At 39.2% G+C, this 15,827-nt stretch overlaps 1 protein-coding gene across 4 annotated transcripts in view; it reads right to left on the bottom strand.

The window, feature by feature from the left end:
- Positions 1-15,827, bottom strand: part of LOC134342456 (CSC1-like protein 2) — a 211,216-nt gene that overhangs the window by 101,613 nt on the left and 93,776 nt on the right. For 3 of the 4 annotated variants that reach the window (XM_063040605.1, XM_063040607.1, XM_063040604.1), the window contains exons 4-5: positions 13,240-13,278; positions 9,727-9,817 (exon numbers count right to left, since the gene is read on the bottom strand). In XM_063040605.1, coding sequence (XP_062896675.1) covers positions 9,727-9,817; positions 13,240-13,278 — 130 coding nt within the window. The remainder of the gene's footprint in view (positions 1-9,726; positions 9,818-13,239; positions 13,279-15,827) is intronic. The other variant, XM_063040606.1, reaches the window with a different exon arrangement.

Genomic DNA, 15,827 nt, shown 5'->3' on the forward strand with positions numbered 1-15,827 from the left:
AACCTATGAACCCTAGTTCTAGTCTCACCCAAACTCAGTGGAAAACCTGCTTGCATTTATCCTATGTATTCCCTTCATAATTTTGTATACCTCCGTCAAATATCTACTCATTCTCTTACACTTCAGGGAATAAAGTCCTATCTTATTCAACCTTTGCATAAAACTCAGCTCCTCAAGTCCTAGCAACATCTTTGCAAATTTTCTCTGTATGCTTTCAATTTATTGATATTCCCGTATGTATGTAACCGGAACTGCACACAATACACTAAATATGGCCTCACCAACATCTTATACAACTTCAACATAACATCCCAACTCCTTTTACTTATAAAGGACAACGTGCCAAAAACTCTCTTTACGACCTTACTTACCTGTGACACCACTTCCAAGGAATTATGGAAGCGTATTTCCAGATCCCTCTGTTTTAATCATTACCCTACCATTCATTGTGCAAGTCCTATCTTGTGCAATACCCAACACTTAAATTCTATCTACCATTTTTCAGCCGATTTTTCCAGCTGGTCCAGATCCCGCTGCAAGCTTTGATAGCCTTCCTTGCGGTCCACTATGCCCCCAATCTTGATGTGTCTGCAAATCTGCTGATGCAGTTTATCACATTGTTATCCAAATCAATAACATAGATAACAAACAACAACATGCAGCACTGATCCCTGCGGCACACCATAGTCACAGGCCTCCAGTCAGTGAGGCAACCATTTAATACCACTCTCTGGTTTCTTCTGCACAGCCAATGTTGAATCCAATTTACTACTTCATCCTGAATGTCAAGTGATTGAACTCTCTGGACCAGTCTCCCATGCAGGACTTTCTCAAAGGATTCTTGGTTCAGTGATTAATGAATGGTATTCTAAGCACCCAGGAATCAACAAATTGCCTGCTATATTCCATTATTTCAGAAGGCAAACTTGAAAAAAAAAATCAAAATTAGTGGAAAATGAAAGTAACTGTAAGGCCTCTGTCACAGGACATCAGTACGACTTTACAATAACAATTTAATATGGGTTTTTCGTATTTCTTGAGGATATGCTCCCAGCTTTTACTCTGTAGTTGCCAACATGGAGTGCACTGTCAGTAAATTGTAGTAAAGAAGGTTGATTGGCTAGCAGATATTTCAGCATCCTCACCAGTGATGTTAATATAAAGGGATCAAATATAAACTGGTTAGGTTCCCAGGAATAATGAACATGATAGCTTCTTTCCTTTAATGATCACTTCTCTTAAAACTACTAACTTTCAAAAAAGGAAGTGAACATGCACTTCGAAAGATTACAGGCCTATGGGGAGGAACTTCTGGAGGAAAATAGGCACAATATAGCTCAACTGTAGGTAGAGCACTTTAGCCTTAAAAGGTGAACGAGAAACAACACTGGGGGAGTTAATCAAATGACCATTAACAACAGCAAATGTACACTAACATTACACGGCAAGTTAAATCAACTGTTCTGTGATTAGGCTAGGGTTAAACAGATTGATTGTTGGGCTTGTTCGGGTGCAAGGGCCTGTTTTGTGCTGTATCCCTAAGCAAACAATGTTGCACTATTTCATAAGACCATGAGAGGTAGGAGCAGAGTTAGGCCATTCGGCACATCAAGTCTGCTCTGCCATTCCATCATGAATGATTTATTATATCTCTCAACCCCATTCGTCTGCCTTCTCCCTGTAATCTTTCATACCATTACTAATCAAGAACCTATTAAGCACCACTTTAAATATACCCAATTACATGGCCTCCATACACTTCTTTACACCATATTCCATTGCCACTTCTTTATCCATTCTACCAATCTGTCCAAGTCCTCCTGCAGACTCTCCACTTCCTCATCACTACCTGCCCCTCCACCTATTTTTGTATCGTCTCCAAATTTGGCCACAAAACCATCAATTCTGTCATCCAGATTACTGACACATAACATGAAAAGAAGCGATCCCAACACCGACCCCTGTAGAACACCATTAATCATCAGCAGCCAACCAGAAAAGGCCCGCTTTATTCTGATTCTTTGCCTCCTGCCAGTCAGCCAATCTTCTGCCCATACTAATATATTTCCTCTAATACCAAGGGCTTTTATAAGACCACAAGACACAAGATATAGGAGCAGAATTAGGCCATTTGGACCATTGAGTCTGCTCCACCATTTCATCATGGCTGATCCAATTTTCCTCTCAGCCCCAATCTCCTGCCTTCTCTATGTATCCCATCATAGTCTGACCAATCAAGAATCTAACAACCTCTGCCTTAATTATACATAATGCTTGGCCTCCACAGCCACCTGTGGCAAAGAATTTCACAGATTCACCACTCTCTGGCAGAAGAATTTCTTCCTTGTCTACATGCTATAAGGACACCTGTCTATTCTGAGGCTGTGTCCTCTGGTCTTAGACTCTCCCACCACAGAAAACATCCTCTCCGCATCCACTCTATCAAGGCTTTTCACTATTCGATAGGTTTCAATGAGGACACCCCTCATTCTTGTGAATTCCAGTGAATACAGGCCCAGACCCATCAAATGCTCTTCATATGACAAGCCATTCAATGCTGGAATCATTTTCCTGAACCTCCTTTGAACACTGTCCAGTTTCAGCACATCCTTTCTAAGATAAGTGACCCAAACCTGCTCACAACACTCCAAGTGAGGCCTTACCAGTGCCTTAAAAAGTCTCAACATTACGTCCTTGCTTTTATATTCTAATCCTTTTGAAATTAATGCTAACACTGAACTTGCCTTCCTCACCACAGACTCAATCTGCAAATTAACCTTTAGGGAATCCTACACAAGGACTTACAAGTCCCTTTGTGCCTCAGTTATTTTGTATTTTCTCTCCATTTAGAAAGTAATCAACCTCTTTCCTTCTACCAAAAGACATGACCATACATTTCCCGACACTGTATTCCATCTGCCATTTCTTTGCCCATTCTCCTAATTTGTCCAAGTTCTTCTGTAGCCTCGCTACTTCCTCAAAGCTACCTGCTCCTCCACCTATCATCGTACTGTCTGCAAACTTTGCAACAAAGCCATCAATTCCATCATCCAAGTCATTGATGTATAATGTAAAAAGAAGCAGTCCCAACACAGACCCCTGTGGAATTCCACTAGACACAAGCAGTCAACCAGTAAAGCTCTTTAGTCTCACTCTTTGCCCCTGCAAATAAGCCATTGCTTTATCCATGGTCGTATTTTTCCAGTTAAACCATGGACTCGTAGCTTGTTCAGCAGTCTAATGTGTGGCATCTTGTCAAATGGCTTCTGAAAATCCAAGTACACAACATCAACCATCTCCTTTGTCTATCTTGCTTGTTACTTCTTCAAAGAATTCAAACAGATTTGTCAGGCAAGATTTTCCCTTGAGGAAACGATGTTGACTATGGCCTATTTTATCACGTGCCTCCAAGTATCCTGAGATCTGATCCTTAACAATTGACTCCAACATCTTCCCAACCACTGAGATCAGACTAAATGGCCTATAGTTTCCTTTCTTCTGCCTCTCTCCCTTCTTGGAGTGAGATTTGCAATTTTCCTGTCTTCTGAAATCATTCTAGAATCTGCTGATTCTTGAAAGATCATTACTAATGCTTCCACAATCTCTTCAGCCACCTCATTCAGACCCTTGGTTGTACATTATCTGGTCCAGGTGATTTATCTACCTTCAGATCTTTCAGTTTCCCAAGAATCTCTTCTCTAGTTATGGTAATTTCACACTTATCTTGTTAAGCAGTCCAAGGTGTGGCACCTTGATAAAGGCCTTCTGAAAATGCAAGTAAAAACATCCATATTTCAAAACTTGAAAGGACAGAATAAATAGCAAAAATCTTTGTAATCATTCAAAATATAGTTACATTATACAAGCAGGATGAAGAGTACTCATTATTTGGATGGGCAAGCCAAGAGGGCTTAGGAGAATCCTTCATGTGCTTCTACAAAGTGAATGATTAATCATAGCCACAGTTCCAATCAACAAGATCCAAAATCTGGGCTTCTAACTCCCTCTGCAACTGGATTCTGATTTCCTCACTGGAAGATCACAGCCTTTGCGGATCAGAATTATCAACTCCTCCTCACTGACAATCATCACTAATGAACTTCAAAATGTGTCCTTAGCCTGCTGCTTTGTTCTCTTTACATCCACAGTCATGGGGCTAGGCACAGCTGAAGCGCAGTCTATAAATTTGCCGACAATACGACCACAGTTGGCAGAATTTCAGATCATGACAAGGTAGTGTACTGGGGCAAGATACATCAGCTAGTTGAGCAGTGTCGCAGAAACAACCTTGCACTTAACTTGATTAAGACCAAGGAATTGATTGTGGACTTCTGGAAGGGGAAGTCGAGGGAACATGCACCAGTCGTTATCGAGGGATCAGAATTGGAAAAGGTGAGCAGTTTCAAGTTCCTGGGTGTCAACATCTGAGGATCTAGCTTGGGCCCAACATATTGATGCAATTACAAAGAAGGCATAACAGTGGCTATATTTCATTAGGAGCTTGAGGAGAATTGGTTTGTTACCAAAGACACTTGCAAATTTCTACATATGTACTGTGGTGAGCATTCTAGTGATTGTATCATTGTCTGATATGGAGGCCACTGCACAGAATTAGAAAAAGTTGCAAAAAGTTGTAAGATCAGCCAGCTCCATCATCGGCACTAGCCTCCCCAACATCCAGGACACCATCAGTAGGCAGCATCTATCATTAGTGACCCACATCATCAGGACGTACCCTCTTCTCATTATTACCATCAAGAAGTAGTATAGGAGCTTGAAGACTCAACATTTCAGGAACAAGATCTTCCCCTCCACTAACAAATTTCTGTATGGACAATGAACCCATGAACATTACCACAGTATCTTTTCCCCCCTCTCTTTTTACACTACTTCTATAACTTTTCAAAATCTATAATTATTGTAATTTAGCTTTAATTATTATGTATTACAATGTATTGCTGCCACTAAACAACAAATTTCACGACATGCCAGTGATATTAAATCCGATTCTGAACTACTAAATGACTTTCAAATGCTTACCAATGTAGTCTAGTGGAGACACACTCATACTGCCCAGGATTAATGTTTTAGATGTTAAGATAAGACATATTTATCATGACTCATACCATTTAACAGCTATCCAAATGGTATTGGACATTTGATGACTGGGTGCACGTAGAGTCTGTAATGAGGGTGTGGCTCTCCAGTGATCTTTAATCTACATTGTCAGGCTACATTTAAAGCACAGAGCTTTCAAACATATAATGTAGGAGAATCACTCGATACAGGAAGATTACAACAAAACAGATTTACAAATAGCAGACAGTATTTGTAGAATCAAATCTGTTAATGGGCAGCAGGCCTTTTTGCCAATACCACTTCCAAGTAGTCTCTTTCCCCCCTCTTGCTTCCCATTTGTCAAAATATTTCAAATTTTTAATCCAACTGAAAACTGTGCTTTCCATTATCCTGATAGGCAGCAATTTCAAACCCCAACTATTAACACTATAACTGAACTATAACCCTAACATACAGCACACTGGCCTTCATCAGTCAGGGCATTGGGTATAGAAGTCAGAATTGTAAAATTTGTAGGTTAGGTCACACTTGGAGAGTCTGTGCAGCTTTGGTCATGTTTTTATAGTTAAAGGGCAAATAAGATTTGAGGATGCCATCAGGACTAGAGGGCCTGAATTGTAGTGAAGAGGGCATCAAAGCGTATGGGGTGAAAGCAGGAGAGCGAGGATGACTGGAAGAATTGGATTAGCCCATGATTGAATGGTGGAGCAGACTTGATGGGCTGAATGGCCTGCTTCTGCTCCTATATCTTATGATCTAGGTTGGCCAAGCTAGGTCTTTATTCCTTAGAACGTAGGAGAATGAGGGGCAAACTTACAGGAATTTGGGAGGCATATATAAGGTTGATGGTAACAGTATTTTCTCCAACCCGAGTAGGCAGGGGCATAGGTTAAGTGTACGGCAAAAGGTTTATAAGGGACCTGAAGCTAATGTTTTCCATGCAGAGGGTGGTGAGCATATGGAATGATCTGCCAAAGGAAGTGGTTGAGGCAAGTACAATAGTACCATTTAAGTATTATTTGGATTGATGCATGGAGGAGAGGGTTTGCTAAACGATTTAAAAGGGTGTTCACTTCTATTTAAACCAACAGTGTCCTTGTACACTTCTACCAAGTCTATTACTGCCACATAAATGGTATGGCAGAAACTGGTACTCTCACTGTTAATCCCCATAAGGTCATTAGTGTTTGGATGGTTAGATGCCAAGGAATTAAAACTATAAGGGAGAAAGGGGTTGGGATGGGAAGAGATTAAAATTCCCACAAAAGTACTGAGGATATTGTTCAATATAAAAACATAAAAAAAGGACTTTACAGAATAGGAGGATGTCACTCAGCTCTGCCCTGGACTTCATGGCTGATCTGCCCTATACATTTCTTGTGTTCTGGTTCCCCTCAATTCTCCGATCTTTCAAATGTATTATTTCCTCTTTAAATACTCCCAACACCCAATCATTTCCATTACTGAACAATGTAAATTTAAAGAAAAATATCCTGATTCCTTTAATGTTCTCTCCAAGAAGCATTCTACCCAATATTTAAGATTGATTAATAATACCTACATGATACTTAGATTAATCTTTGTACTCTTGGAAAACAAAATGTGATTGCAGATGGTGCATGTGGTGACCTATGTAGATCTATAAAAGGAATCTAGACTTTTCATCAAGTAGCTATCATGCATTTGAGCCAAATAATGGAGTTCAATGACCCAGTAACACACCTCTATTATAGTTTGAAAAGAAAATTGTAACTAATGTTTTAGAATTACTGTGTTATTAAAATAGCTGACAGCATTTAGTCTTGTATCAAGGTCATTTCATGGAACAGGAGGCCGGGGAGGGCAGAATACTAATAGGTTACAAAGTCAGCATCATGCAACACAGAAATAGGCCATTCAGCCCACCATGCTTACCACCAACTACCTACACTAACCCCATTTACCAACTTTCTATGCCTCGACAATTCAAGTGTGCGTCCAAACGCTTTGAATGTTGTGAGATTCCCTGCCTCCACCACTACATCAGTGCGCTTCCAGATCTGAACACCCTCCAACTGAAAAATAAAATTTTCCTCAGATCCCCTCTAAATCTCCTACACCTTACCATAAACCTACGTTTTGCAATTTTAGAAAACTTTGCTATGGGCAGAAGTTTCCTACTATCCACTTTATGTTTTGTGCACATCAGGTCCCTCTTCAAGGGAACAGACCTCAACCTATCTAATCTTTCCATCCAAGTGAATCTTCTATGCACCTTCTCCAATGGATTCAAGAATAGAGGAGCGAATTTGCGCTCGGAGTCAGTATGGGGGTGATACAAGTATTTTGCATCAGTATTCACCGAGGATATAGAGATTAGTGAGAATAGTGTGGGGCATGCTAATTTGCTAGGGCATTTTGAGATCAGGGAGGTGCAGGGTGTCTTGAAGAGGATTAAAGTGGTTTCGTCCCTAGGGCCTGATGGTATATATCCCAGGTTATCAAAAGGGGCAAGACAGAAGATTGCTCGGGCCTTGATCAAGATCTTTGTACCTTTATTAGCAACTGACAAGTCTCTGGGGAATGGAGAATATCCAATGTTGTTCCTCTGCTTGAGTAAAATAGGAATAATCCATGAAACTATAGGTGAGTGAACCTCATCAGAATGGTAGGGAAGCTATTAAAGAGAATTCTTAGGGAATGTGCGCATTTGGAAAGGTATGGCCTGATTAGGGGCAGTCAACATGACTTGCAGGTCATGTCATAAAAAACTTGATCAAAAATTTTGAGGATGTGACAAAGCTGATGAGGGTAGGGCACCAAGATGTCAAATGGATGGACTTTTAAGACATTTGACAAGGTTCCTTTTGGTCACCTGATTCAGAAGATTAAAACACATTGCAACTTCAGGATTAACAATTGGTTTATCCATGGAAGACAGTAGTGGTAGAAGGGTGTGATTCTATCTGGAGGTCTGTGACCAATGGAGTTTCAAAGAGATTAGTACCAGCACCTCTGTTGTTTGCAATTATATACACATTACTGTATGAAAATGTAGATTGTTGGGTCAGGACTTTTGCAGATGACAAAGAAGGAGAAGTTGTGGATAGTGAAGGTTTTAAAAAGATATAGCAGTATACAAATCAGTTCCAGACAAGGGTGGTAAAATAGCAGATGGAATTTAATTTGGGGAAGTGTCACATGTTGCACTTTGGGAAGTCAATGTAAGATGAAAGCATAGAGTTAATGGCAGGACTATAAGAGCAGTGATGTAGAGGCATCTTGTGGCCCAAGTTCATAGACAGAAAGAAAAAATGATTAGCTTTATTTGTCACAAGTACATTGAAACATACAGTGGAATGTGTCATTTGCGTCAAATCAAATTGAAGATTGTGCTGGATATCCTGTAAGTGTCACTGCACTCCTTGTGTCAACAAAGTATGTACACAATTTACTAACCCTAACCATACATCTTTGAAATGTGGGAGGAAGCTGAAACACCTGGAGGAAACCCACAGTCAAGGGGAGAAAATATAAACTCCTAACAACTGCAACGAGAACTAAATCCTGATATTACCACTGGCACTGTAATAACATTATACTAAATGCTATGCTACAGTGCCAATCTTTCAGCTCCCTGAAAGTGGTCACACAAGTAGATGGGGTGGTAAAGGTTTTTGGCATACTTGTCTTCATTGGATAGGGCATCAGGTCTAAGAGCACAAGAGTGTACAAAGTAAGGAAGTCATGTTACAGCTGGTTTGAAATCTAATACTGTCATCCTGCAACATAATATCCTTAATTCGATTTTCAGCAGATCTCTATCCAATCTTGTCATTACTCCTCAATTTGTAAAGACAAACAGAAAATGAAAATTAAGGTATCCATGTGAGTACATTGTATACACCTTTCCTTAAATCATGCTCGCATAACATACAAGATTATCTCAGTAGAGTCTACTGAAGTACTGGCCATCCCAACCTATTACTATAATATGCTATGTGCATTCAGAGAGTACAACAAAGGAACAAAGGTACGGAATGGAGACAGATAAGGTGAAAGAGCTTAAAGCAGAAGAGGCTTTGGAAAATGAGCTGCCATATGAATATCAGTGCCATTTCATGTAAAGCAGCCTCCTAACTTTTCCCTTCAGCACATTTGGCTTTACTTTAGAATTCCAGGCTAGTGATTAGACATTTGGGAAATGCTGATCACGACATCAAAAATTCACTGCCTTTTCATTTTCTACTTCATCTGTGAGTCAGCATTATTATACCATTTGAAAAAGTTAATGATTTTCAATGAATCGTTCTATAAATAATCTTAAAAGCAGAAGAAGATCTATTCTCTTTTCAATCAGCAGTATGCTAAATGCATTCATCAATTTTACTCAAATAACTTTCTAAACAAAGAGCAGTTGGAACCACTTGGTTCCAAACACATCACAAATACAACCTGGATGTAAGCAAACCAAACTCATTTTGGTCTTCTTCAAACATTTGATTAGTTAAGGCACTAACAAGGATCCTCAGTAAGACTATGGCCAATACAGCAAACCCCTTTGCTTTGTTAAAAACATGATAAACTGGCTGGAACAATGAACATCTTTGCAATAAAAGGAAAAATCCTTTGTTAAACTCCTCCAGACATTCAGGCAAAGTGACTCACATTGTCCCTCTGATCATAGTCAACCGAGCTCGACACTGAGGTCAGACGTTCGTATCTGTCATGGTTCTCCGAATGCAGAGCCGAGGCCACACTGAACGACAAAACAAAAGAGTACAGGCTATATCAGCACACAATCACTCTACTAATCCAAAAAGTAATCTAGTATCAGTGGCATTAAATCAGTGCAGAAGGCCTCACTGAAATGTCTGTATTTAATCACTATTTGCTTCAGTGCAATTTGTTAAATTTCAATGAGCGGAATTCAACAGCTTTGTCTATTTGCAAACAGTAATTTGCACTTTGTTCAGTAAACACACCTTAGAAATATATAATATTTCTATAATGGTGTATTTTCTGTTTTGGTATTGAAGTACATTTTGATTATGTAGTTTTAAAGATTTACTTGTTTTATCACCTCATTAGAAAGTGATGAACTACAACAAGAAATTCAGCAGTGTATTCTCTTCATTGGCCTAATTCATATATTAAACAAGTAAGGCCCACGGACACTTGAGATACTGCCACTTCAGCACAAAATTACTTTCCCAATCACCACCACCAACTCCAGTAGTTCATCTGCCAGCAGCATATATAACTTGTAAAAGAAGAGAAAGGTTAAATAGTGGTTAAGATTCCGACAGTCATGGTTCTTTGCAAATAGTCAGAGTGAATGGAAAGAAAAGGTGATGTTCAGCTGGTCCTTCCTAACAAGATAAACAAGCAACACTCTGCATCTCAAGGCTTGGTAATATTGGAAGAATTGGCTACCATGTCTAGTAATTGAGAAATTCTTGATAACAGTCGTGTCTAAAAATACTAGGACGACTGTTAGATCATACTTAATTCCAGCAGATAATTTCCATTCCTTAAGCAGAGATTCCAATGTCTCATTGACCAAGGTGGCCATTAATATTTAATTGTTATATCCTGGGTCTGTGGTGGTACGCCCACCATTAAAATCAGTAGGATTGTTTTATGCCTTTCCAGGTCCTGGTATGCAATTCTTCATTGCAGTACCAAAGGACTGTTGTGACAGAGGTACTCTCTATCAGAGGATTCATTAAACTGTCAGCTTTTATGCAGTAGGACATAAACATGGCTGGAAACAGGGTGGCCAATTATCTTTAACTCTGCTGTTGTGGAATCTTTTCCTTCATTGCCCTGCATTAAAAACAGTGGCTACATTTTCAATGCATTTGATTGGCTGTGAGGTGATTTAGGATGTCATCAGGACAATGATAAGATCTCACAAATGAGGACACTTCCTTTAATAATTTTCATGCTCATTGCAACTGGGACCAGGTCCTTTCTTCCCCAGGGAGAAACCAATGTTAATGGACTGATTTTGATGGAACAGCTCTGTGTCGTGTGATGAACCTGCCAAAAGTCAGGGAACCACAGAAATCCTAAGGATAAACAATGGAACCCACCTATCTATATTTGAAGTGCAGCTATTTGTAAAGTCAGATGTTCATTCAGAACATAAAAAGGTATCTGAAGGATGGCTAATGTCCCACAACAGAATCTCAGTTAACCTATGAGATTTATAGTTTACAGTAAGTGACTGGAGGCCAACTGTTATGCACACAAAGCTTCTCAGTCTGATATGGAAATGATAGAACTGAGTTCCTCTCAAGCTGAATAGGAGCAGAGGTAAAACTGCCATTGTTCCATTTTGGAGTAATGTTTACATGTATGGGGTATGGGCCTAGTTTGGATTGAAAAGGACTTGCATTTACATGTAATCTCAGTTTCAGGATTATCTGATGCAATCTATAACAAAATTAATTTTCCCTCCAAAATTAAACAATAGAACAGAACTACAATTTGTACACAGCAAGATGCCACAAACAGCACCAGAAAATGAGGTTTTGTTTGATGTTAACTGAGGGCAAGTATCAAGCAGGGTGCTGGGCAAGTTTTTCTGTTCTTGTTTGAAAGTGGCATGTGACATCCATGGAAGGAGGATGGGCAGGGCCTGTTTCTTTTGAGAGATGGCACCTCCCCCCACCCCCCAGCAGTCTGCACTGAACTGCGAGGCCAGACAAGACATTGTGCTGAAGACTCTAGACTTGAATCCAGCACACAATCCAACTAAAGACGTGATAATGCCACCATTCAAACCAGATACAAAGTTTTAAGTATTGAACTAGGGCAACAGTGGGCTGGGATTTATATTCATCATGTGGGCATATTTTACTGCCGGAATATTGTACCCAGAAGACAAATGATTCTAATTTCTTAGCTGAGGCGGCTGCATAGAGCTAATTCAACCAATTCATGTTCAATAATTACATCTAGCCTTACTGTTAAATTGCAGGAAGTCCAAGTGAACATCATTGACTAAGATCATTTAACATGTTTCAATACCAGAAGGCCATGCAATGTTTGCACCATGTGAGAAACTTGAATTTAGCACACAAATCCAGGATTATTTAGTAAATTGAAAAACAAGCAGTGACTGAATAGATATTTCCAGTGGCAATGCTTGTATGGTCTAATAACAACACAAAATCTGTTGTGCCTTCACTGCAGCTTTTATTGTCCTCCTTTCCCTCACTATTATTGGCCAGTCACAGCTTTGCTTCTCTTCCACCCACTGTATTTCTGATCTCTTCCACTATTTCCTTTAAGCTCAGCTTTTCCGCAAGACTTACATCTTCTATTTATGGACAAAATAACCTTTCATCCCTCCTTCCAAAGCCTATTCTTAATCCACCCATCTTCTCTTGAATTGCATTCTACTCTATGCCCTTTAATTAGTCTGATTCCCGTGTCCCATCTATTTAACCAAATAATTAAGTGCTTCTGCCATCTTCTCTACAGCAATAAGTGTCAAAGAACTTCTCAATCATAAACCCAATCTTAATGCTCTCTTCTAAAGTGTCATCAGTGCAACATTTTCCCAAGCAGATCTTTTTCATAGCAAGCCTTGCTCACTACTCTTAACTTGAATAACACAGTCCCATCTTGAACTAAATTTAAAAACCACACTTTTGTCTTTTAAGCAGGATTTAACTCACTTTTGTCTGACAACTCCCATATGTAACTTCTGAGCAGCATGTTCTTCTAGCAGGGTGTCTTTTGTACACTCAAATCTCTACAAACAGTGCCAGTAGAATAAGCTTCAGTTCTGCCTGGCATGGCTCTCTTCTAAAATCACTGCTTCTCTCGTCTTTGAAAATTTTCTCAAAAATTTATCAATTCCACTAGCCGTTTTCCTTAATTAATTCTTTCTTTGCCAGGCACATAAAATATTCCAATAGAAGCTGCATTTAGATTTGGACAATGGAGAAGCTTCTCGCATGGGCAGCAGACAGCAAGCAGTGACAGAACATCAGCTATATTACAGAATCTATACAGTGTTCTTGCCAAAGAAATATTACACACAGGCAGCACCTTTACTGAAGAAACATTAGTATCAATTCAACCCAGAGGGCACGTGAATGAAGGAAGTTGTTAATGCTACCATAAATCATGGGAGAGAGATCTAAAATGGTAAAATAAACATACTATTCCCGCTCTTCTGCTCGATGTTTTCCATGTCTCTTTCTAAAAATGCAAAAGAAAAACCTTAAAATACAAATTTAGAAATCCAACTTTACCTCAAATGAAAGCAGACAGTGGTGGCTTCTCTTGCCTTGTTATGCTCAAGACTGCTTGCAGAGACTTCAATTAATATCCATGAAAACCAGGAAAGCTGAGAAAATTGTAATAGGCCACAGAAAAACTGCTCCACAATAAAGATTGTGTGCCCAGCATATTATTCAGATCATCTGTTGTATCAGCTTCATAGAATGAAGTAATACAACACAGGAATCTGCCCATCAAGAGTATACTAGTTTTTTTGGAAAGCCAACTACTGCCATAACTAAATGCTGATACTTTACAGCTATTGTTTCATGAACTGAAGTACTGGAAAACTGAGCAATTATCTGCTCAAATATGTTGCATATGGTTCTGAGCAATGCAGTTAGAAATTCAAATCAAAATACAAAATCTTTTCACCCACTGGAACTCCACACAAGTAAACCCAAATCACCAAATTAAATGCTGCAGTTACATAAATATTTTTGTTTGAAGAATCAAATGTTCAACTTTTTGACAACCTTAAATCAAACTGTCTTTTCCCTTGGGAATTCAACAGGTCATGTGGCTGAGGGGTGAAAATTGCAGGTAGGACAGCATGACCGACGAAGTTAATGGAGGAATCTGAAAGCTGCAAAGAGATAAGATATTTGACAATATAATGCTAATATGATCAGGCATCTTTTTGCAGTATTAAATCCAGCTGGTTGTTTACAAGTGTTGGAATTATTTGCTTTGATTGAACAAACTTAATGTTGGCGCATTAGTGCAAAGAGCAGAAATTTTTAAATAGGTGGGAGTGATGACTGTCTGGGACTGAAGAGTAGTCTGGTCTTTCAACATGGCCACATTACCTAGAAACTCCAAACTCCATTTTACTTGAAATGTTCCCATGACTTTAACTAAAACAGTAAAATTAAGCTATAATCTGGGCTCAGTCTAGTTTTGTTTTGGTTCTTATTACTTCAAAGTGTTAGTACAGGCAAATTATGAAAGAACGAATGCTATTTTATCTCAGCCATAAGGTGACATGGCAAAGAGGTGAGCAGGGAGAGAAATATAACTTGATGCAATGTAGCTCAAAGAAATGGAATAATGTACTAATACACTGAAGGGTCACACAGACTGCAGAGAGTGTGAACTTGAATTATTACCACCCAGCAGATTTTTAAAAAAAATTCAAAAGTGGAAACAGAAAGAAAAGCCAATAGAATACAGTATTCATTGAAAAAACATTTCACCGGGAATTGAATTCCTTAGGTGTGCTGGTCTAGCAGTTTGTGAGGATTGCTATAACATATGATTTATAAAGTACATCAATTCACATCAATTTTCACATAATTCTCATCACATTTTCTGTTACAGCTATCACTTAGAAATAATAAAGTGGATCTGGTGGTGATTAAAAGAGCAATTTAAAATCGAGTATATCAATTTCATTTTACCTGTAAAATGCAATATGTAATCATTACTTTCACTCTGCTAGATGTGAAGAGTGAGATAATTTTTTTTATTCAGCTATCAGTTCTTTAGTTATTTGTACATCCATCTTTTACTGACAACGATGAAGAAACTTGTATAATTCTCTTGGTGAATAAACAAAGATTTACAGCATCCCATTAAAACCCATTGCTATTGTAGAAAGGTAGAAAAAAAGCAGTGAGCCCCAGAGCACAAAACAAAAGTATAAAATTGCAGACAGAATGCGAGAAATACACAGCAGACCATATTACACCTCTAGTCTTCTACTAACCTACCAGTTCTACAGTTAGGTGGCTATACTATCTCCTTGTGAGGATGCCATCCCTTTTTCTTTCTCCTCCCACCCCTCCACAATTTTTCCTCCAGCATCTGTTTTCAAGATGGAATTTCTGCTTTAGGGCTCCTTAAATGTTCTCTTTCCAATAACGTTACTTCTCTGCCATTGTTGACAGAGTGCTCACATGCATTTCCTCTACGTCCTGTACAGCTGCTCTTCTCCAGTCTCACCTCCCTCCTCACCACCCCCACAATCTACCTCCGGACAGAACAGCAAGAGTTCCTCTTGTCTTCACCTCTACCCTCCATAATTTCTGCCAGCCCCATTGTGAGTGGTGTCGCCACAACAACCTTGCACTCAACAACAGTAAGACCAAGGAACTGATTGTGGACTTCAGGAAGAGGAAGTCGAGGGAACATACATCACTGAGGGATCAGCAGCGAAAATAGTGAACACTTATAAGTTTCTGGGTATCAACATCTCTGAAGATTTATCCTGGGCCCAACAGACTGATGCAATTACAAAGAGGGCTGAGACCCTCCAAAACGTCGACTGTGCTTCTTCCTATGGATGCTGTCTGGCTTGCTGCTTTCCACCAGCAATTTGGGTGTGTTGCTTGAATTTCTAGCATCTGCAGATTTCCTCGTGTCTGCATTTTTATATTATTAGTACAATGGTTAGAGTTAATACAACCAAAGTGACATTATATTTTTACACATTATACTCCATCTTTCATACCTTTGCCTATTCTCAG

Source organism: Mobula hypostoma, chromosome 2 (genome assembly GCF_963921235.1).
Source record: "Mobula hypostoma chromosome 2, sMobHyp1.1, whole genome shotgun sequence".
Classification (NCBI taxonomy): domain Eukaryota; kingdom Metazoa; phylum Chordata; class Chondrichthyes; order Myliobatiformes; family Myliobatidae; genus Mobula; species Mobula hypostoma.